The sequence below is a fragment of the Telmatherina bonti genome, assembly GCF_933228915.1.
Source record: "Telmatherina bonti genome assembly, chromosome: 5".
Taxonomy (NCBI): Eukaryota; Metazoa; Chordata; class Actinopteri; order Atheriniformes; family Telmatherinidae; genus Telmatherina; species Telmatherina bonti.
The window spans coordinates 42,286,982-42,309,764 of record NC_136623.1 but is presented as its reverse complement, the minus strand read 5'-3'; the positions used below and the strand labels follow the sequence as shown (position 1 = coordinate 42,309,764).

At 56.6% G+C, this 22,783-nt stretch overlaps 2 protein-coding genes across 4 annotated transcripts in view; both read right to left on the bottom strand.

Annotated features, from left to right (window-relative positions):
- The window catches only part of preb (prolactin regulatory element binding), a 50,732-nt gene extending 39,568 nt beyond the window's left edge, over positions 1–11,164 (bottom strand). For 2 of the 3 annotated variants that reach the window (XM_079240929.1, XM_079240931.1), the window contains exon 1: positions 11,017–11,164. The gene's annotated coding sequence lies outside the window, so the exon portion shown is untranslated. Of the gene's footprint in view, positions 1–6,804; positions 6,937–11,016 lie in introns of those variants that run through there. The other variant, XM_079240930.1, reaches the window with a different exon arrangement.
- Positions 11,165–12,823: 1,659 nt separating this feature from the next.
- wdr26a (WD repeat domain 26a) overlaps positions 12,824–22,783 on the bottom strand; it is a 48,311-nt gene continuing 38,351 nt past the window's right edge. The window contains exons 11-14 of the mRNA XM_079240060.1: positions 21,346–21,424; positions 21,123–21,252; positions 20,761–20,955; positions 12,824–14,552 (exon numbers count right to left, since the gene is read on the bottom strand). Coding sequence (XP_079096186.1) covers positions 14,530–14,552; positions 20,761–20,955; positions 21,123–21,252; positions 21,346–21,424 — 427 coding nt within the window. The 3' untranslated portion in view covers positions 12,824–14,529. The remainder of the gene's footprint in view (positions 14,553–20,760; positions 20,956–21,122; positions 21,253–21,345; positions 21,425–22,783) is intronic.

Genomic DNA, 22,783 nt, shown 5'->3' with positions numbered 1-22,783 from the left:
CCCTGTCTACATGGCCCCTGTCTACATGGCCCCTGTCTACATGGCCCCTGTCTACATGGCCCGTGTCTACATGTCTACATGGCTCCTGTCTACATGGCCCCTGTCTACATGGCCCGTATCTACATGGCCCCTGTCTACATGGTCCCTGTCTACATGGCTCCTGTCTACATGGCCCCTGTCTACATGGCCCCTGTCTACATGGCCCCTGTCTACATGGCCCCTGTCTACATGGCCCGTATCTACATGGCCCCTGTCTACATGGTCCCTGTCTACATGGCCCCTGTCTACATGGCCCCTGTCTACATGGTCCGTGTCTACATGGCTCCTGTCTACATGGCCCCTGTCTACATGGCCCCTGTCTACATGGCCCCTGTCTACATGGCCCGTGTCTACATGGCCCGTGTCTACATGGCCCGTGTCTACATGGCCCCTGTCTACATGGCCCCTGTCTACATGGCCCGTGTCTACATGGCCCGTGTCTACATGGCCCGTGTCTACATGGCCCCTGTCTACATGGCCCCTGTCTACATGGCCCCTGTCTACATGGCCCCTGTCTACATGGTCCCTGTCTACATGGTCCCTGTCTACATGGCCCCTGTCTACATGGTCCCTGTCTACATGGCCCGTGTCTACATGGTCCGTGTCTACATGGCCCGTGTCTACATGGCCCGTGTCTACATGGCCCCTGTCTACATGGCCCCTGTCTACATGGCCCCTGTCTACATGGCCCCTGTCTACATGGTCCCTGTCTACATGGTCCCTGTCTACATGGCCCCTGTCTACATGGCCCGTGTCTACATGGCCCGTGTCTACATGGTCCGTGTCTACATGGCCCGTGTCTACATGGCCCGTGTCTACATGGCCCCTGTCTACATGGCCCCTGTCTACATGGCCCCTGTCTACATGGTCCCTGTCTACATGGTCCCTGTCTACATGGCCCCTGTCTACATGGTCCCTGTCTACATGGCCCGTGTCTACATGGCCCCTGTCTACATGGTCCGTGTCTCCATGGCCCCTGTCTCCATGGCCCCTGTCTCCATGGCCCCTGTCTCCATGGCCCCTTTCTACATGGCCCCTGTCTACATGGCCCCTGTCTACATGGCCCCTGTCTACATGGCCCCTGTCTACATGGTCCGTATCTACATGGTCCCTGTCTACATGGTCCCTGTCTACATGGTCCGTATCTACATGGTCCGTATCTACATGGTCCCTGTCTACATGGCCCGTGTCTACATGGTCCCTGTCTACATGGTCCCTGTCTACATGGCCCCTGTCTACATGGTCCCTGTCTACATGGCCCCTGTCTACATGGCCCCTGTCTACATGGTCCCTGTCTACATGGCCCCTGTCTACATGGTCCCTGTCTACATGGTCCGTGTCTCCATGGCCCCTGTCTCCATGGCCCCTGTCTCCATGGCCCGTGTCTCCATGGCCCCTTTCTCCATGGCCCCTGTCTACATGGCCCCTGTCTACATGGCCCCTGTCTACATGGCCCCTGTCTACATGGTCCGTGTCTACATGGCCCCTGTCTACATGGTCCGTATCTACATGGTCCGTATCTACATGGTCCCTGTCTACATGGCTCCTGTCTACATGGTCCCTGTCTACATGGCCCCTGTCTACATGGCCCCTGTCTACATGGCCCCTGTCTACATGGTCCGTGTCTACATGGCCCCTGTCTACATGGCCCCTGTCTACATGGCCCCTGTCTACATGGCCCGTGCCTACATGGCCCCTGTCTACATGGCCCCTGTCTACATGGCCCCTGTCTACATGGCCCGTGTCTACATGGCCCGTGTCTACATGGCCCCTGTCTACATGGTCCGTGTCTACATGGTCCGTGTCTACATGGCCCCTGTCTACATGGTCCGTGTCTACATGGTCCATGTCTACATGGCCCCTGTCTACATGGCCCCTGTCTACATGGCCCCTGTCTACATGGCTCCTGTCTACATGGCTCCTGTCTACATGGCCCCTGTCTACATGGTCCCTGTCTACATGGTCCCTGTCTACATGGTCCGTGTCTACATGGTCCGTGTCTACATGGCCCCTGTCTACATGGCCCGTGTCTACATGGCCCGTGTCTACATGGCCCGTATCTACATGGTCCCTGTCTACATGGCCCCTGTCTACAGGGTCCGTGTCTACAGGGTCCGTGTCTACATGGTCCGTGTCTACATGGCCCCTGTCTACATGGCCCGTATCTACATGGTCCGTGTCTACATGGTCCGTGTCTACATGGTCCGTGTCTACATGGTCCCTGTCTACATGGTCCCTGTCTACATGGCCCCTGTCTACATGGCCCCTGTCTACAGGGTCCGTGTCTACATGGTCCGTGTCTACATGGTCCGTGTCTACATGGTCCGTGTCTACATGGCTCCTGTCTACATGGCCCGTATCTACATGGTCCCTGTCTACATGGCCCCTGTCTACATGGCCCCTGTCTACATGGCCCGTGTCTACATGGCCCGTGTCTACATGGCCCGTGTCTACATGGTCCGTGTCTACATGGCCCCTGTCTACATGGCCCCTGTCTACATGGCCCCTGTCTACATGGTCCGTGTCTACATGGTCCGTGTCTACATGGCCCCTGTCTACATGGCCCCTGTCTACATGGTCCCTGTCTACATGGCCCGTATCTACATGGTCCGTGTCTACATGGCCCGTGTCTACAGGGTCCGTGTCTACATGGCCCCTGTCTACATGGTCCGTGTCTACATGGCCCGTGTCTACATGGCCCCTGTCTACATGGCCCCTGTCTACATGGCCCCTGTCTACATGGTCCGTGTCTACATGGTCCGTGTCTACATGGTCCGTGTCTACATGGCCCCTGTCTACATGGCCCGTATCTACATGGCCCGTATCTACATGGCCCGTATCTACATGGCCCCTGTCTACATGGCCCGTGTCTACATGGCCCGTGTCTACATGGCCCGTGTCTACATGGTCCGTGTCTACATGGCCCCTGTCTACATGGCCCGTGTCTACATGGCCCGTGTCTACATGGCCCCTGTCTACATGGCCCCTGTCTACATGGTCCCTGTCTACATGGCCCCTGTCTACATGGCCCGTATCTACATGGCCCCTGTCTACATGGCCCCTGTCTACATGGCCCCTGTCTACATGGCCCGTGTCTACATGGCCCGTGTCTACATGGCCCCTGTCTACATGGCCCCTGTCTACATGGTCCGTGTCTACATGGCCCCTGTCTACATGGCCCCTGTCTACATGGCCCGTATCTACATGGCCCCTGTCTACATGGCCCGTATCTACATGGCCCCTGTCTACATGGCCCCTGTCTACATGGCCCCTGTCTACATGGCCCCTGTCTACATGGCCCGTATCTACATGGCCCGTATCTACATGGCCCCTGTCTACATGGCCCGTATCTACATGGCCCCTGTCTACATGGCCCCTATCTACATGGCCCGTATCTACATGGCCCCTGTCTACATGGCCCGTATCTACATGGTCCCTGTCTACATGGCCCGTATCTACATGGTCCGTGTCTACATGGCCCCTGTCTACATGGTCCCTGTCTACATGGCCCCTGTCTACATGGCCCGTATCTACATGGCCCCTGTCTACATGGCCCCTGTCTACATGGCCCCTGTCTACATGGTCCCTGTCTACATGGCCCCTGTCTACATGGCCCCTGTCTACATGGCCCCTGTCTACATGGCCCCTGTCTACATGGCCCGTATCTACATGGCCCGTATCTACATGGTCCCTGTCTACATGGCCCCTGTCTACATGGCCCCTGTCTACATGGCCCGTATCTACATGGCCCGTATCTACATGGCCCCTGTCTACATGGCCCCTGTCTACATGGCCCCTGTCTACATGGCCCGTATCTACATGGTCCCTGTCTACATGGCCCCTGTCTACATGGTCCCTGTCTACATGGTCCGTGTCTACATGGTCCGTGCCTACATGGTCCGTGCCTACATGGCCCCTGTCTACATGGCCCCTGTCTACATGGTCCCTGTCTACATGGCCCCTGTCTACATGGTCCCTGTCTACATGGCCCCTGTCTACATGGCCCCTGTCTACATGGTCCCTGTCTACATGGCCCGTATCTACATGGTCCCTGTCTACATGGCCCCTGTCTACATGGCCCGTATCTACATGGTCCCTGTCTACATGGCCCGTATCTACATGGCCCCTGTCTACATGGCCCCTGTCTACATGGCCCCTGTCTACATGGCCCCTGTCTACATGGCCCGTATCTACATGGCCCGTATCTACATGGCCCGTATCTACATGGCCCGTGTCTACATGGCCCCTGTCTACATGGCCCGTATCTACATGGCCCCTGTCTACATGGCCCGTGTCTACATGGCCCGTATCTACATGGCCCCTGTCTACATGGCCCCTGTCTACATGGCCCCTGTCTACATGGCCCCTGTCTACATGGCCCGTATCTACATGGCCCGTATCTACATGGCCCCTGTCTACATGGCCCGTATCTACATGGTCCCTGTCTACATGGCCCCTGTCTACATGGTCCCTGTCTACATGGTCCGTGTCTACATGGTCCGTGCCTACATGGTCCGTGCCTACATGGTCCGTGCCTACATGGCCCCGGTCTACATGGCCCCTGTCTACATGGCCCCTGTCTACATGGCCCCTGTCTACATGGCCCGTATCTACATGGCCCGTATCTACATGGCCCCTGTCTACATGGCCCCTGTCTACATGGCCCCTGTCTACATGGCCCCTGTCTACATGGCCCGTATCTACATGGCCCCTGTCTACATGGCCCCTGTCTACATGGCCCCTGTCTACATGGCCCCTGTCTACATGGCCCGTATCTACATGGCCCCTGTCTACATGGCCCCTGTCTACATGGCCCGTGTCTACATGGCCCGTATCTACATGGTCCCTGTCTACATGGTCCGTATCTACATGGCCCGTATCTACATGGCCCCTGTCTACATGGCCCGTATCTACATGGCCCCTGTCTACATGGCCCCTGTCTACATGGCCCCTGTCTACATGGCCCCTGTCTACATGGCCCGTATCTACATGGCCCCTGTCTACATGGCCCCTGTCTACATGGCCCGTGTCTACATGGCCCGTATCTACATGGCCCGTATCTACATGGCCCCTGTCTACATGGCCCGTATCTACATGGCCCCTGTCTACATGGCCCCTATCTACATGGCCCGTATCTACATGGCCCCTGTCTACATGGCCCGTATCTACATGGTCCCTGTCTACATGGCCCGTATCTACATGGCCCCTGTCTACATGGCCCCTGTCTACATGGTCCCTGTCTACATGGCCCGTATCTACATGGCCCGTATCTACATGGCCCGTATCTACATGGCCCCTGTCTACATGGCCCCTGTCTACATGGTCCCTGTCTACATGGCCCGTATCTACATGGCCCGTATCTACATGGCCCGTATCTACATGGTCCCTGTCTACATGGCCCGTATCTACATGGCCCGTATCTACATGGCCCCTGTCTACATGGCCCCTGTCTACATGGTCCCTGTCTACATGGCCCGTATCTACATGGTCCGTGTCTACATGGTCCCTGTCTACATGGCCCCTGTCTACATGGCCCCTGTCTACATGGTCCCTGTCTACATGGCCCCTGTCTACATGGCCCCTGTCTACATGGCCCCTGTCTACATGGCCCGTATCTACATGGCCCCTGTCTACATGGCCCCTGTCTACATGGCCCCTGTCTACATGGTCCCTGTCTACATGGCCCCTGTCTACATGGCCCGTGTCTACATGGCCCGTATCTACATGGCCCGTATCTACATGGCCCGTGTCTACATGGTCCCTGTCTACATGGCCCCTGTCTACATGGCCCCTGTCTACATGGCCCCTGTCTACATGGCCCGTATCTACATGGCCCCTGTCTACATGGCCCCTGTCTACATGGCCCCTGTCTACATGGCCCGTGTCTACATGGCCCGTGTCTACATGGCCCCTGTCTACATGGTCCCTGTCTACATGGCCCGTGTCTACATGGCCCCTGTCTACATGGCCCCTGTCTACATGGCCCGTGTCTACATGGTCCCTGTCTACATGGCCCCTGTCTACATGGCCCCTGTCTACATGGTCCCTGTCTACATGGCCCGTGTCTACATGGTCCCTGTCTACATGGTCCCTGTCTACATGGCCCGTGTCTACATGGCCCCTGTCTACATGGCCCCTGTCTACATGGTCCCTGTCTACATGGTCCCTGTCTACATGGTCCCTGTCTACATGGCCCGTGTCTACATGGTCCCTGTCTACATGGTCCCTGTCTACATGGCCCGTGTCTACATGGTCCCTGTCTACATGGTCCCTGTCTACATGGTCCCTGTCTACATGGCCCGTGTCTACATGGCCCCTGTCTACATGGTCCCTGTCTACATGGCCCGTGTCTACATGGCCCGTGTCTACATGGCCCCTGTCTACATGGTCCCTGTCTACATGGCCCCTGTCTACATGGCCCGTGTCTACATGGCCCGTATCTACATGGCCCGTGTCTACATGGCCCGTGTCTACATGGCCCCTGTCTACATGGCCCGTATTTACATGGCCCCTGTCTACATGGCCCGTGTCTACATGGCCCCTGTCTACATGGCCCGTGTCTACATGGCCCCTGTCTACATGGCCCGTGTCTACATGGCCCCGGTCCACTCCCTCCATGTCTACTCGCTCTATGTCTCCATGTTGCCTGTCTACTGATTCCATGTCTACACGTTGCAGCCGGCTCCCCGGTGTTACTCCGTGCTGTTGCTAACTGAGCGTTGCTCTGTGCTGTTGCTACATGGTGTTGGTCCGTGCAGTTGCTACCTGGTGTTGCTCCGTACTGTTGCTACCTGGCGTTGCTTCCCTAGTGTTGCTCCTTGCTGTTGCCCCGTGCTGTTGATACCTGCTGTTTTTCCGGGCTGTTGCTACCTGGAGTTGCTACCTGCTGTTTCTCCGTGCTGTTGCTACCTGGCGTTGCTACCTAGTGTTGCTCTGTGCTTTTGCTATCGGGTGTTGCTCCGTCCTGTTGCGTTGTGACGTTGTTTTGCTCCGTGCTGTTTCTACCTGGCGTTGCTACCTGGTGTTGCTCGGTGATGTTGCTACATGGCGTTGCTCGGTGATGTTGCTACATGGCGTTGCTCCGTGCTGTTGCTACCCGGCGTTGCTCCGTGCTGTTGCTACCCATTGTTGCTCCATGCTGTTTCTCCGTGCTGTTGCTACCTGGTGTTGCTCTGTGCTGTTCCTCCGTGCTGTTGCTACCTAGTGTTGCTCCGTGCTGTTGCTACCTGGTGCTGCTCCGTGCTGTTGCTACCTGGTGTTGCTCCGTGCTGTTGCTATCTGGCGTTGGTACCTAGTGTTGCTCCGTGCTATTGCTACCTGCTGTTGCTACCTGCTGTTGTTACGTGGCGTTGCTACCTGCTGTTGCTCCGTGTTGTTGCTACCTGCTGTTTCTCCATTCTGTTGCTACGTGGCGTTGCTACCTGGTGTTGCTCTGTGCTGTTGCTACCTAGTCTTGTTCTGTGCTGTTGCTACCTGGTGTTGCTACCTAGTGTTGCTACCTAGTGTTGCTACCTAGTGTTGCTACCTATTGTTGCTCTGTGCTGTTGCTACCTAGTGTTGCTCTGTGCTGTTGCTACCTAGTGTTGCTCTGTGCTGTTGCTACCTAGTGTTGCTCTGAGCCGTTGCTGCCTAGTGTTGCTCTGTGCTGTTGCTACCTAGTGTTGCTCTGTGCTGTTGCTACCGAGTGTTGCTCTGTGCTGTTGCTACCTGGTGTTGCTCTGTGCTGTTGCTACCTGGTGTTGCTCCGTGCTGTTGCTACCGAGTGTTGCTCCGTGGCGTTGCTCTGTGCTGTTGCTACCTAGTGTTGCTCTGTGCTGTTGCTACCTAGTGTTGCTCTGAGCTGTTGCTGCCTAGTGTTGCTCTGTGCTGTTGCTGCCTAGTGTTGCTCTGTGCTGTTGCTACCTGGTGTTGCTCCGTGCTGTTGCTACCGAGTGTTGCTCCGTGCTGTTGCTACCTGGTGTTGCTCCGTGCTGTTGCTACCGGGTGTTGCTCCGTGCTGTTGCTACCGAGTGTTGCTCCGTGGCGTTGCTCTGTGCTGTTGCTACCTAGTGTTGCTCTGTGCTGTTGCTACCGAGTGTTGCTCTGTGCTGTTGCTACCGAGTGTTGCTCTGTGCTGTTGCTACCGAGTGTTGCTACCTGGTGTTGCTACCGAGTGTTGCTACCTGGTGTTGCTACGTGGCATTGCTACCTGGTGTTGCTCTGTGCTGTTGCTACCTGGTGTTGCTCCGTGCTGTTGCTACCTGGTGTTGCTCCGTGCTGTTGCTACCGGGTGTTGCTCCGTGCTGTTGCTACCTGGTGTTGCTCCGTGGCGTTGCTACCGAGTGTTGCTACCTAGTGTTGCTACGTGGCATTGCTACCTGGTGTTGCTCCGTGGCGTTGCTCCGTGCTGTTGCTACCTGGTGTTGCTCCGTGCTGTTGCTACCGGGTGTTGCTCCGTGCTGTTGCTACCGGGTGTTGCTCCGTGCTGTTGCTACCGGGTGTTGCTCCGTGCTGTTGCTACCTGGTGTTGCTCCGTGCTGTTGCTACCGGGTGTTGCTCCGTGCTGTTGCTACCTGGTGTTGCTCCGTGGCGTTGCTCTGTGCTGTTGCTACCTAGTGTTGCTCTGTGCTGTTGCTACCGAGTGTTGCTCTGTGCTGTTGCTACCGAGTGTTGCTCTGTGCTGTTGCTACCGAGTGTTGCTACCTGGTGTTGCTACCGAGTGTTGCTACCTGGTGTTGCTACGTGGCGTTGCTACCTAGTGTTGCTACGTGGCATTGCTACCTGGTGTTGCTGCTACCTAGTGTTGCTCTGTGCTGTTGCTACCTAGTGTTGCTCTGTGCTTTTGCTACCGGGTGTTGCTCCGAGCTGTTGCTACCGGGTGTTGCTCCGTGCTGTTGCTACCGGGTGTTGCTCCGTGGCGTTGCTCGATGCTGTTGCTACCTAGTGTTGCTCTGTGCCGTTGCTACCTAGTGTTGATTTGTGCGGTTGCTACCTAGTGTTGTTCCGTGCTGTTGCTACCTGCTGTTGCTCCGTGTTGTTGCTACCTGCTGTTTCTCCGTGCTGTTGCTACGTGGCGTTGCTACCTGGTGTTGCTCTGTGCTGTTGCTACCTAGTCTTGTTCTGTGCTGTTGCTACCTAGTGTTGTTCTGTGCTGTTGCTACCTAGTATTGTTCTCTGTTGTTGCCACGTGCTGTTGCTCCGTGCTGTTGCTACCTGGTGTTGCTCTGTGCTGTTGCTCCGTGCTGTTGCTACCTGGTGTTGCTCTGTGCTGTTGCTACCTGCTGTTGCTATCTGGCGTTGCTACCTAGTGTTGCTCTGTGCTGTTGCTACCTGCTTTTGTTACGTGGCGTTGCTACCTAGTGTTGCTCCGTGCTGTTGCTACCGGGTGTTGCTCCGTGCTGTTGCTACCGGGTGTTGCTCCGTGCTGTTGCTACCGGGTGTTGCTCCGTGCTGTTGCTACCGGGTGTTGCTCCGTGCTGTTGCTACCGGGTGTTGCTACCGGGTGTTGCTCCGTGCTGTTGCTACCGGGTGTTGCTCTGTGCCGTTGCTACCGGGTGTTGCTCTGTGCCGTTGCTACCGGGTGTTGCTCTGTGCCGTTGCTACCGGGTGTTGCTCTGTGCTGTTGCTACCGGGTGTTGCTCCGCGCTGTTGCTACCGGGTGTTGCTCCGCGCTGTTGCTACCGGGTGTTGCTCCGCGCTGTTGCTACCGGGTGTTGCTCCGCGCTGTTGCTACCGGGTGTTGCTCCGTGCTGTTGCTACCGGGTGTTGCTCCATGCTGTTGCTACCAAGTGTTGCTCTGTGCTGTTGCTACCAAGTGTTGATTTGTGCTGTTGCTGCCTAGTGTTGCTCTGTGCTGTTGCTACCTGGTGTTGCTCCGTGCTGTTGCTACCGGGTGTTGCTCCGTGCTGTTGCTACCGGGTGTTGCTCCGCGCTGTTGCTACCGGGTGTTGCTCCGCGCTGTTGCTACCGGGTGTTGCTCCGTGCTGTTGCTACCTGCTGTTGCTCCACGCTGTTGCTACCAAGTGTTGCTCTGTGCTGTTGCTACCTAGTGTTGATTTGTGCGGTTGCTGCCTAGTGTTGCTCTGTGCTGTTGCTACCTGGTGTTGCTCCGTGCTGTTGCTACCGGGTGTTGCTCCGTGCTGTTGCTACCGGGTGTTGCTCCGTGCTGTTGCTACCTAGTGTTGCTCTGTGCTGTTGCTACCTAGTGTTGCTACCTGGTGTTGCTCTGTGCTGTTGCTATCTAGTGTTGCTACCTAGTGTTGCTCTGTGCTGTTGCTATCTAGTGTTGCTACCTAGTGTTGCTCTGTGCTGTTGCTACCTAGTGTTGTTCTGTGCTGTTGCTACCTAGTGTTGCTCTGTGCTGTTGCTACCTAGTGTTGTTCTGTGCTGTTGCTACCTAGTGTTGCTCTGTGCTGTTGCTACCTGGTGTTGCTCTGTGCTGTTGCTACCTGGTGTTGCTATCTAGTGTTGCTACCTAGTGTTGCTCTGTGCGGTTGCTACCTAGTGTTGTTCTGTGCTGTTGCTACCTAGTGTTGCTCTGTGCTGTTGCTACCTAGTGTTGCTCTGTGCTGTTGCTACCTAGTGTTGCTCTGTGCTGTTGCTACCTGGTGTTGCTCTGTGCTGTTGCTACCTGGTGTTGCTATCTAGTGTTGCTACCTAGTGTTGCTCTGTGCGGTTGCTCTGTGCTGTTGCTACCTAGTGTTGCTCTGTGCTGTTGCTACCTAGTGTTGTTCTGTGCTGTTGCTACCTGCTGTTTCTCCGTGCTGTTGCTACGTGGCGTTGCTACCTGGTGTTGCTCTGTGCTGTTGCTACCTGGTGTTGCTCTGTGCTGTTGCTACCTGGTGTTGCTACCCAGTGTTGCTCTGTGCATTTGCTACCTGGTGTTGCTACCCAGTGTTGCTCTGTGCATTTGCTACCTGGTGTTGCTCCGTGCCGTTGCTACCTGCTGTTGCTACATGTAGCTGTCGGTAGCCGCTGGGTTTATCCCCATCCACCTACCTGTGTGGGTATTCCGGCTTATCTCCTGTTGGGGTGTAACAGCTGACTCAGAAATAAATCTTTCATGTTGGACTTTTCACCTTTTCAGAAAGTTTTAATCTGAGGAAGAGCGAAGCACAGCCAAGCTAGCGGAAAATCAACCGGAAGCTCATTACCTACACGTCAGCAACGTCTGTCAGCGGCTGTCGCTGCGTCCTACGTCACTTCGACGTAATTTGCCTTTTTCCCCACAAGCTTTATTGAAAAATAAAAGTTAGTAAAAATAAAACCAGACCAGAGACCAGGCCAAGGACCAGACTAGAGTCCGGACCAGAGTCCAGGCCAGAGACTAAAGCAGAGTCCCGACCAGAGACCCAGTCCAGAGACCAGTCGGTGTGCTAATTCTGATGTTCAGGCTGGTGGACTGGCGAACTGTGCAGGGTGTACCCTGCCTTTCGCCCAAAAGCCAGTCTGGATAGGCTTCAGCTTCCCAGCAATCCTGAATTAGATTAAGCGGTTTAGAAAATGAATGATTGAATGATCAGGCTGGGACTGGCATTATACAGTATCAAGCAAATGGAGAGCAGATATGTTGTTTTATGTGGTAGTTATATCAAGTTACATTTTCATGACGAGACATCAAACTTGAGCCAAAAAATGACACCTTTTTCAAAACAGTTAACTTCCTGTTTAATTTTAGCCCATATGCCCAAGAGACATTTTGTACATACTGCCATCTTCTACTGTCATGCAAAATTTTATCCATGTAGCTGAATGTAGTGGGTGGGACTGGTTTATTGAACTATTGTTGGGGGCGCTATGGAGCCATACTGTATGTCATCCAGTATATTTTATATGAACACTGGTCAAGGCCTGACTGTCATCAGTCATGGTAAATTTGGTGGAAATCTAAGGTCTTATGACTTGGAAACAAGTACTTTCTGTTTTATGGCATCAGACCATGATTCGCCATGGTTACATTTATCCGGGCTTGGGACCGGTCCTCAGAGAACAATCCTCCTCCGGACTGCAGCAGCGTATGGAAGCAGAACTCCCCAACCAACCATCAGGTCACAAAACTAGCGTCTCCACCACCCGAGCCACTGTCACCCCATTACATTTGGCTTAGTAAAAGGTTTGATATGTTGTATAGCAGTTTCATTTATTTGAAGAGAACTGTACAATGTCAAAAAAAGCATGTCCTTGTGGTAGTGGGTGTGCCTTAGGCATAGACTGGAAATGGTCATAATCTATTCAGGACCAGACCCAGACTGATCCCTTTAAGTTTTATGGTAATCGGCTACCCACTCTTTCTCCAGAGTGATCAAGGGACAAAGCTGAAAGACAATGAGTATGCCCACACCTGCTCAGCACTCACAGGGAGCAACTCCGGAGTGGAAGAGAGTCCAGTCCTTCTCAAGGACACTGGTTTCAGATCCCAAGCAAGTGTCAAGGTGAATCCAACTATATCCAACTGGAATTGCTCAACCTCCCTGCCAGATAGGTGACATTCCATGTCCTTAGAGCTAATTTCTGTAGCCGAATCACACTGCACTTGACCACTATGGTTCCTTCTGCATGGGGCGAGGGAGGCCCATCGTACCCCTTCGGGCCCCATGGACAGAGGCCCAGCCAGGTAGTCACCCCCATTCCCCAACCCCAGGCCTGGTTCCAGAGATGGGACCTCAGTCATTTATGGGTAAGGAAAACCTTATGTCAATGTTTCTATTCATCATAGGGGTCTTTGAGCAGTGCTTAGTCTGCAAAGTGATGCTAGATCTACTTGGCTAACACTCCTGGATCAAGAGGTATAAAAGGAAAGGCTTGATTACAACAGTATTAAACAAATGAGGAACATATACTGTCAATGGAGATGAACAAATTTACTCTTGATGCATTCATTGAGGGGAAAGCTTCCTTGAAGACAGGTTGGGATGGAGTCTAAAATTCAAGTGCAAAGTTTAGATTAAGTTGTTATTCTGTTATCCAGTTTAATTGTGTTCAGAAACATCAGGGACCAAAGCCCATCCAGGAGGTAGGTCAACAGGTTGCCAGCCCATCAGCACTTCTAGAGTGAAGTTACCATTTCGAGCTATTATACCTTACATGCTTGTTTTCAGAGTTGAAATAACCCACACAAATTCAGAGAGGACATACTTGGAAGGTTCCTGCTGCTCAGGTCTGCAGTCATACAACTTTGTCAAAGACAGAGCAAACAAAATTTTATTTAAAATCATGGTTTCTCTAATGTAAAATATGCAGACAGAAGAAAAAATCCTACAACTATACTGAACAGAAAAACCACTTTGTAATATTTTGAAATTGGAAAAGGATTTGTGGAAACTACTAGCAAGCTAGTACCGTTCATTTGGCAAGAAGAGAAAAGAAAAGGAAGAGGAAGACTCCACACTAAAAGTCTGAAGTCCAAGACTGAGATGAACATCTGCTTTACCAGAAAAAATAAAAGCTGGTGGTATTTGGACAGTCCCAGTTTCTTTGCAGGGGGCTGTTATCTGGAAACACAGGGTTCCTACAGTCCGGGTTGTTTTTTCAGGACTACAGGGATTTCACAAAGACTTGAGGACAGAATTGGATATTTAATCTTTAAACATTAGTGTTAAGATGAAACCTTGTCAGAAGTAGAGAAAACTGGAAGAAATCTAGACAGCTGCTGTAAAGGAAACTGTCCATGTCATCTCTGATGTGCTGACTATCTGAGGTAAAACTGAAGTTTGACCCATTTAACACTGACCAGAGTAACCAGTGGAGATGAATCCACAGTAACGATGGTCCCCAGAGCAAGTGCCTTGCTACACCTACCCTACACCTAACCCCTGAAATGTTTAACATGTCCAGTTCAAAGAAGTGTTTTGATATTTCTTGTTGGAAAAAAATGGAAAAAAAACCTCTTTCATGTCCAAAAAGTCTTGTTCATGTCCAAAGCCAACTTTGAGCAAATTAAAAAGGATCACAATGATAAATAAAACTTAAGGAAAAACTACAAAACAGAAACTAAATATGAGCTGTTTGTATTACAGGTGAAATGGCAGACTGCAATAATAAAAAAATAACTAAACAAAACCAGCCTTATCTGGAATGAATCTGGACACTGAAAATGCAAACATGTCAACATGATCACAGATGGAGAGGGAAAACTAGCTCGCCAACAACCTGGTGGAACATGCTCATCAATATTCTGCAAACATCATTAAGTTACACAGTTTTCTTAAAATAAAAAAGCAATATTCAGTGAAAATAGAACAGCATGAAGGTTCAACAGAGAAAGAAAACGTTGAATCTTCTTCATGTGAGAGAAAAGAAAACCCTGCTTTAGATCAGCGTCTGAGAATGAACTTAGTTTAGAGGACAAACAGCAGGCGAGTGGTCCTGGAGGAGGATGTGGGTCAGATCAGGTCCTTTGCCCAGCTTCAACACGTCCAGATTAGAGTCCGATATCCTCTCCCAGAGCCACACCTCTCACCAACATTTCCCACTTCATGGATTAAAGTGGCCACAGAGTCTTCATGGTGGTCATCAGCTGTCCATGGTGCAGCATTCTGATTGGTTAGAAAACACAGGTTAGCATTTTCTCAAGAAGCCTGATCCCACAGGTCTGCTGACAGGTAACACTAGGATTCAGATATATTTAATGTTAAGACTCCGTCGCCATCTGTCTCTCTCCACCGCTGTGCTTGTAAAACTTACATTATAAACAGCAGGTACATGGAAATCCATGTGTGGTTTAAAATGGCTGTGATGTTAATGTTTACACTGTGGGAATTCTTTAAGTGTCCTTATCTAACTCGCCGCGTGGCGACGACCGGCCCTCTGACGTGAACTCGCCGCGTGGCGACGACCGGCCCTCTGACGTGAACTCGCCGCGTGGCGGCGACCGGCCCTCTGACGTGAACTCGCCGCGTGGCGACGACCGGCCCTCTGACGTGAACTCGCCGCGTGGCGACCAGCCCTCTGACGTGAACTCGCCGCGTGGCGACCGGCCCTCTGACGTGAACTCGCCGCGTGGCGACGACCAGCCCTCTGACGTGAACTCGCCGCGTGGCGACGACCAGCCCTCTGACTGAACTCGCCGCGTGGCGACGACCGGCCCTCTGACGTGAACTCGCCGCGTGGCGGCGACCGGCCCTCTGACGTGAACTCGCCGCGTGGCGGCGACCGGCCCTCTGACGTGAACTCGCCGCGTGGCGGCGACCGGCCCTCTGACGTGAACTCGCCGCGTGGCGGCGACCGGCCCTCTGACGTGAACTCGCCGCGTGGCGACCGGCCCTCTGACGTGAACTCGCCGCGTGGCGACCAGCCCTCTGACGTGAACTCGCCGCGTGGCGACCAGCCCTCTGACTGAACTCGCCGCGTGGCGGCGACCGGCCCTCTGACGTGAACTCGCCGCGTGGCGGCGACCGGCCCTCTGACGTGAACTCGCCGCGTGGCGGCGACCGGCCCTCTGACGTGAACTCGCCGCGTGGCGGCGACCGGCCCTCTGACGTGAACTCGCCGCGTGGCGGCGACCGGCCCTCTGACGTGAACTCGCCGCGTGGCGACGACCGGCCCTCTGACGTGAACTCGCCGCGTGGCGGCGACCAGCCCTCTGACTGAACTCGCCGCGTGGCGACGACCGGCCCTCTGACGTGAACTCGCCGCGTGGCGACGACCAGCCCTCTGACGTGAACTCGCCGCGTGGCGGCGACCAGCCCTCTGACTGAACTCGCCGCGTGGCGACGACCAGCCCTCTGACGTGAACTCGCCGCGTGGCGACGACCGGCCCTCTGACGTGAACTCGCCGCGTGGCGGCGACCGGCCCTCTGACGTGAACTCGCCGCGTGGCGGCGACCGGCCCTCTGACGTGAACTCGCCGCGTGGCGACGACCGGCCCTCTGACGTGAACTCGCCGCGTGGCGGCGACCGGCCCTCTGACGTGAACTCGCCGCGTGGCGACGACCGGCCCTCTGACGTGAACTCGCCGCGTGGCGGCGACCGGCCCTCTGACGTGAACTCGCCGCGTGGCGGCGACCGGCCCTCTGACGTGAACTCGCCGCGTGGCGGCGACCGGCCCTCTGACGTGAACTCGCCGCGTGGCGACGACCGGCCCTCTGACGTGAACTCGCCGCGTGGCGACGACCGGCCCTCTGACGTGAACTCGCCGCGTGGCGGCGACCGGCCCTCTGACGTGAACTCGCCGCGTGGCGGCGACCGGCCCTCTGACGTGAACTCGCCGCGTGGCGACGACCAGCCCTCTGACGTGAACTCGCCGCGTGGCGACGACCAGCCCTCTGACGTGAACTCGCCGCGTGGCGACGACCAGCCCTCTGACGTGAACTCGCCGCGTGGCGACGACCAGCCCTCTGACGTGAACTCGCCGCGTGGCGACGACCAGCCCTCTGACTGAACTCGCCGCGTGGCGACCGGCCCTCTGACGTGAACTCGCCGCGTGGCGACGACCAGCCCTCTGACGTGAACTCGCCGCGTGGCGACGACCAGCCCTCTGACGTGAACTCGCCGCGTGGCGACGACCAGCCCTCTGACGTGAACTCGCCGCGTGGCGACGACCAGCCCTCTGACTGAACTCGCCGCGTGGCGACCAGCCCTCTGACGTGAACTCGCCGCGTGGCGACCGGCCCTCTGACGTGAACTCGCCGCGTGGCGACGACCGGCCCTCTGACGTGAACTCGCCGCGTGGCGGCGACCGGCCCTCTGACTGAACTCGCCGCGTGGCGACGACCGGCCCTCTGACGTGAACTCGCCGCGTGGCGACGACCAGCCCTCTGACGTGAACTCGCCGCGTGGCGGCGACCGGCCCTCTGACTGAACTCGCCGCGTGGCGACGACCGGCCCTCTGACTGAACTCGCCGCGTGGCGACCGGCCCTCTGACTGAACTCGCCGCGTGGCGACGACCAGCCCTCTGACGTGAACTCGCCGCGTGGCGACCGGCCCTCTGACTGAACTCGCCACGTGGCGGCGACCAGCCCTCTGACGTGAACTCGCCGCGTGGCGACCAGCCCTCTGACTGAACTCGCCACGTGGCGGCGACCGGCCCTCTGACGTGAACTCGCCGCGTGGCGACGACCGGCCCTCTGACGTGAACTCGCCGCGTGGCGACGACCGGCCCTCTGACGTGAACTCGCCGCGTGGCGACGACCGGCCCTCTGACGTGAACTCGCCGCGTGGCGACGACCAGCCCTCTGACTGAACTCGCCGCGTGGCGACGACCAGCCCTCTGACTGAACTCGCCACGTGGCGGCGACCGGCCCTCTGACGTGAACTCGCCGCGTGGCGACGACCGGCCCTCTGACGTGAACTCGCCACGTGGCGGCGACCGGCCCTCTGACGTGAACTCGCCGCGTGGCGACGACCAGCCCTCTGACGTGAACTCGCCGCGTGGCGACGACCGGCCCTCTGACGTGAACTCGCCGCGTGGCGACGACCAGCCCTCTGACTGAACTCGCCGCGTGGCGACGACCGGCCCTCTGACTGAACTCGCCGCGTGGCGACGACCAGCCCTCTGACGTGAACTCGCCGCGTGGCGACGACCGGCCCTCTGACGTGAACTCGCCGCGTGGCGACGACCGGCCCTCTGACGTGAACTCGCCGCGTGGCGACGACCGGCCCTCTGACTGAACTCGCCGCGTGGCGACGACCAGCCCTCTGACGTGAACTCGCCGCGTGGCGGCGACCGGCCCTCTGACTGAACTCGCCGCGTGGCGACCAGCCCTCTGACGTGAACTCGCCGCGTGGCGACGACCAGCCCTCTGACGTGAACTCGCCGCGTGGCGACGACCAGCCCTCTGACTGAACTCGCCGCGTGGCGACGACCAGCCCTCTGACGTGAACTCGCCGCGTGGCGACGACCAGCCCTCTGACGTGAACTCGCCGCGTGGCGACGACCGGCCCTCTGACGTGAACTCGCCGCGTGGCGACGACCAGCCCTCTGACTGAACTCGCCGCGTGGCGACGACCAGCCCTCTGACGTGAACTCGCCGCGTGGCGACGACCAGCCCTCTGACGTGAACTCGCCGCGTGGCGACGACCAGCCCTCTGACTGAACTCGCCGCGTGGCGGCGACCGGCCCTCTGACGTGAACTCGCCGCGTGGCGGCGACCGGCCCTCTGACGTGAACTCGCCGCGTGGCGACGACCAGCCCTCTGACTGAACTCGCCGCGTGGCGACGACCGGCCCTCTGACGTGAACTCGCCGCGTGGCGGCGACCAGCCCTCTGACGTGAACTCGCCGCGTGGCGGCGACCAGCCCTCTGACGTGAACTCGCCGCGTGGCGGCGACCAGCCCTCTGACGTGAACTCGCCGCGTGGCGGCGACCGGCCCTCTGACGTGAACTCGCCGCGTGGCGGCGACCAGCCCTCTGACGTGAACTCGCCGCGTGGCGACGACCAGCCCTCTGACTGAACTCGCCGCGTGGCGACGACCAGCCCTCTGACGTGAACTCGCCGCGTGGCGGCGACCGGCCCTCTGACGTGAACTCGCCGCGTGGCGGCGACCGGCCCTCTGACTGAACTCGCCGCGTGGCGACGACCAGCCCTCTGACGTGAACTCGCCGCGTGGCGACCAGCCCTCTGACGTGAACTCGCCGCGTGGCGACGACCGGCCCTCTGACGTGAACTCGCCGCGTGGCGGCGACCAGCCCTCTGACGTGAACTCGCCGCGTGGCGACGACCAGCCCTCTGACTGAACTCGCCGCGTGGCGACGACCAGCCCTCTGACGTGAACTCGCCGCGTGGCGGCGACCGGCCCTCTGACTGAACTCGCCGCGTGGCGACGACCAGCCCTCTGACGTGAACTCGCCGCGTGGCGACCAGCCCTCTGACGTGAACTCGCCGCGTGGCGGCGACCGGCCCTCTGACTGAACTCGCCGCGTGGCGACGACCAGCCCTCTGACGTGAACTCGCCGCGTGGCGACGACCGGCCCTCTGACGTGAACTCGCCGCGTGGCGGCGACCGGCCCTCTGACGTGAACTCGCCGCGTGGCGACGACCAGCCCTCTGACGTGAACTCGCCGCGTGGCGACGACCGGCCCTCTGACTGAACTCGCCGCGTGGCGACGACCAGCCCTCTGACGTGAACTCGCTGCGTGGCGACGACCGGCCCTCTGACGTGAACTCGCCGCGTGGCGACGACCAGCCCTCTGACGTGAACTCGCCGCGTGGCGACGACCGGCCCTCTGACGTGAACTCGCCGCGTGGCGACGACCAGCCCTCTGACTGAACTCGCCGCGTGGCGACGACCAGCCCTCTGACGTGAACTCGCCGCGTGGCGACGACCAGCCCTCTGACTGAACTCGCCGCGTGGCGACGACCGGCCCTCTGACTGAACTCGCCGCGTGGCGACGACCGGCCCTCTGACTGAACTCGCCGCGTGGCGACGACCAGCCCTCTGACTGAACTCGCCGCGTGGCGACGACCGGCCCTCTGACGTGAACTCGCCGCGTGGCGACGACCGGCCCTCTGACGTGAACTCGCCGCGTGGCGACGACCGGCCCTCTGACGTGAACTCGCCGCGTGGCGACGACCGGCCCTCTGACTGAACTCGCCGCGTGGCGACGACCAGCCCTCTGACGTGAACTCGCCGCGTGGCGACGACCGGCCCTCTGACGTGAACTCGCCGCGTGGCGACGACCGGCCCTCTGACTGAACTCGCCGCGTGGCGACGACCGGCCCTCTGACTGAACTCGCCGCGTGGCGACGACCAGCCCTCTGACGTGAACTCGCCGCGTGGCGACGACCGGCCCTCTGACTGAACTCGCCGCGTGGCGACGACCGGCCCTCTGACGTGAACTCGCCGCGTGGCGACGACCGGCCCTCTGACGTGAACTCGCCGCGTGGCGACGACCGGCCCTCTGACTGAACTCGCCGCGTGGCGACGACCGGCCCTCTGACGTGAACTCGCCGCGTGGCGACGACCGGCCCTCTGACGTGAACTCGCCGCGTGGCGACCGGCCCTCTGACGTGAACTCGCCGCGTGGCGACGACCGGCCCTCTGACGTGAACTCGCCGCGTGGCGACGACCAGCCCTCTGACGTGAACTCGCCGCGTGGCGACCGGCCCTCTGACGTGAACTCGCCGCGTGGCGACCGGCCCTCTGACGTGAACTCGCCGCGTGGCGACGACCAGCCCTCTGACGTGAACTCGCCGCGTGGCGACCGGCCCTCTGACGTGAACTCGCCGCGTGGCGACGACCAGCCCTCTGACGTGAACTCGCCGCGTGGCGACGACCGGCCCTCTGACGTGAACTCGCCGCGTGGCGACGACCGGCCCTCTGACTGAACTCGCCGCGTGGCGACGACCAGCCCTCTGACGTGAACTCGCCGCGTGGCGACGACCGGCCCTCTGACTGAACTCGCCGCGTGGCGACGACCAGCCCTCTGACGTGAACTCGCCGCGTGGCGACGACCAGCCCTCTGACGTGAACTCGCCGCGTGGCGACGACCGGCCCTCTGACGTGAACTCGCCGCGTGGCGACGACCGGCCCTCTGACTGAACTCGCCGCGTGGCGACGACCAGCCCTCTGACGTGAACTCGCCGCGTGGCGGCGACCGGCCCTCTGACTGAACTCGCCCTGAGGTCTTAATTCGCCCTGAGGAGAGCCTAGCCCTACGACTGTTTTCGTAGTCTGGTAGTACCCGTGGCACAGAATATTCAGTCCTAACTGAAGAAGCTGAACGTATTGTTTGGTTGGGAAACCAGAAACATGATCAGTCTCCATATTATTTCATTTTCTTATGATAAAGTTCATGTTCATACCACTGAGCCTCTCTGTGTCTGGAACATCCTGGAATGGGGTCGGTCCCCAGATCCGGATGGTCCCATCATCTGAGGCGCTGGCGAGCAGTCCAGGCAGAACGGGGTTCCAGCTCACACAGTTGACGGTGCGAGTGTGGCCGCTCAGTTCTGCGATGGGAAGCTCACTGCGCTGATGCCATATGTACACTTTGTGGTCTGTAAGAAGACATACATGTCATCAGCTGCTCTTAGATCAGACCTCATGGTGACTCCACCAGGGATTAGACAGAACTATTCTGCTTTTTTTTTTATTTTTTAGTTCTTGCTGAATGATGTTTTAAATCCCAGAATTAAGCCCAACAGAATAAAAACTGTTGTCCTACCTTCACTTCCACTAGTGATGAAGTCTTCATTGTGTCCTCCGAAACAGGAGTGGATGGTGTAGAAGCCTTGGGTAACTCCCTGGTACTTTCTGACCAGCACACAGTCCTGTAGGTCCCACAGGTGCACTCCCTGCAGAGAAACATCCACTCAGCTGACACCATCAGAGCTACGGAAACAGCCGTGGACAGGGTGGGGGGGCGTGGACGGGGGGAGGGGGCTCACCTGAGTGGCAACATTCAGAAGAGCCAACCGTCCACTTCTTGAGACAGTGAACGACATGATAGGATGATCCTCCTGGACTCTGGAATGACATACATAGGCTCAACCATAGAGAAAATGGATTCCCTGGCACATCAGAAACCTGTTCACCTGTACTGGATCCATCCTTAACGGAGTGCCTGATATTTTCTAAATGAAGTGTATCTTTCAGTTCCATAAACCATCTTTTCAGTGTGGGAACCTTTGTCTCCTTCCAACACATTAAAATTAGCTTCTTAGCTGTGATCAAACCATATGACAAAAAAAGTTGCTGAGTTACTCTTGGGGGTCTCAATCTGTCTAAACTGCCCAGAATAACTAGACCAGGCTCAGGTTGTATCTGTACTTCAAGTATTTTAGAGAACACATTAAAATGTCAACCCAATAATCTTGCAGTTTAGGACACAAAACAAAGCTGTGCAATAAATCAGCTTCTTCAGACAGGCATTCATCACATAGGGGTGAAACTTCAGGGAAAATGTTATGTAACTTTGTTTTTGAATAGTGAATTCTATGAAGCACTTTAAACTGAATTAGGTGGTGTCTAGCCTTTAGAGAGCAGGTATGAACGTATTCTAAGATAGACTTCCAAATATTATCAGTAAATTGTATTCCAAATCCCCTTCATTTTATTTGAAGTGTAGGCCGTATTAAATCCATGTATACCAATATGCGATCTGATAGTTTGCGCAAGTGACTCCAGAGCTAAGGCGAATAGTAAGGGACTGAGTACACAGCCTTGCTTGCATCCTCTGCTAGGTGTAAATTGTGAAGATAAGGTATGATTGGTTAATATCCTGGCACTGGGGTTACTACACAATAACTTAACCCAAGCAATAAACTTTTCTCCAATTTTAAACTTCTCCATTACAGTGTACAGATATGACCGTTCGACTTGGTCAAACACTTTTTCTGTGTCTAAAAGAAGGATGGCCAACTCCTCCTTGGGATTTCTAGAGGAATACATGATGTTAAAGAGACGTCTAAGATTATAAAATGAGTTCTGCTTGGGCATAAAGCTCGTCTGGTCAGGGTGCACCATCTTACCCATACATGTGCTGAGGCGTCTTGCTAAGGTTTTAGTCAAGATCTTTCGGTCTGTGTTTAAAAGACAAATAGGGCTATAAGACCCCACTTTCTCTGTGTCTTTGCCTTTCTTGGGGATGAAAGTAATAATGGCTTCGTTCATAGTAGGGGGAAGAGTACGCTCCTCTTTCACCCTGTTGTATATTCTGGGAAGATAGGGGGCCACGATCTCACTAAATTGTCTTTATAACTCATTGCTTAGACCATCTGGTCCTGGACTTTTGCCGTTCTTGAGCAATTTAATGGATTGTATGATTTCTTCAGCTGTAATCTCTGTATCTGGTAATCTCTGGATCTAAGTATTGGCGGACAGCCT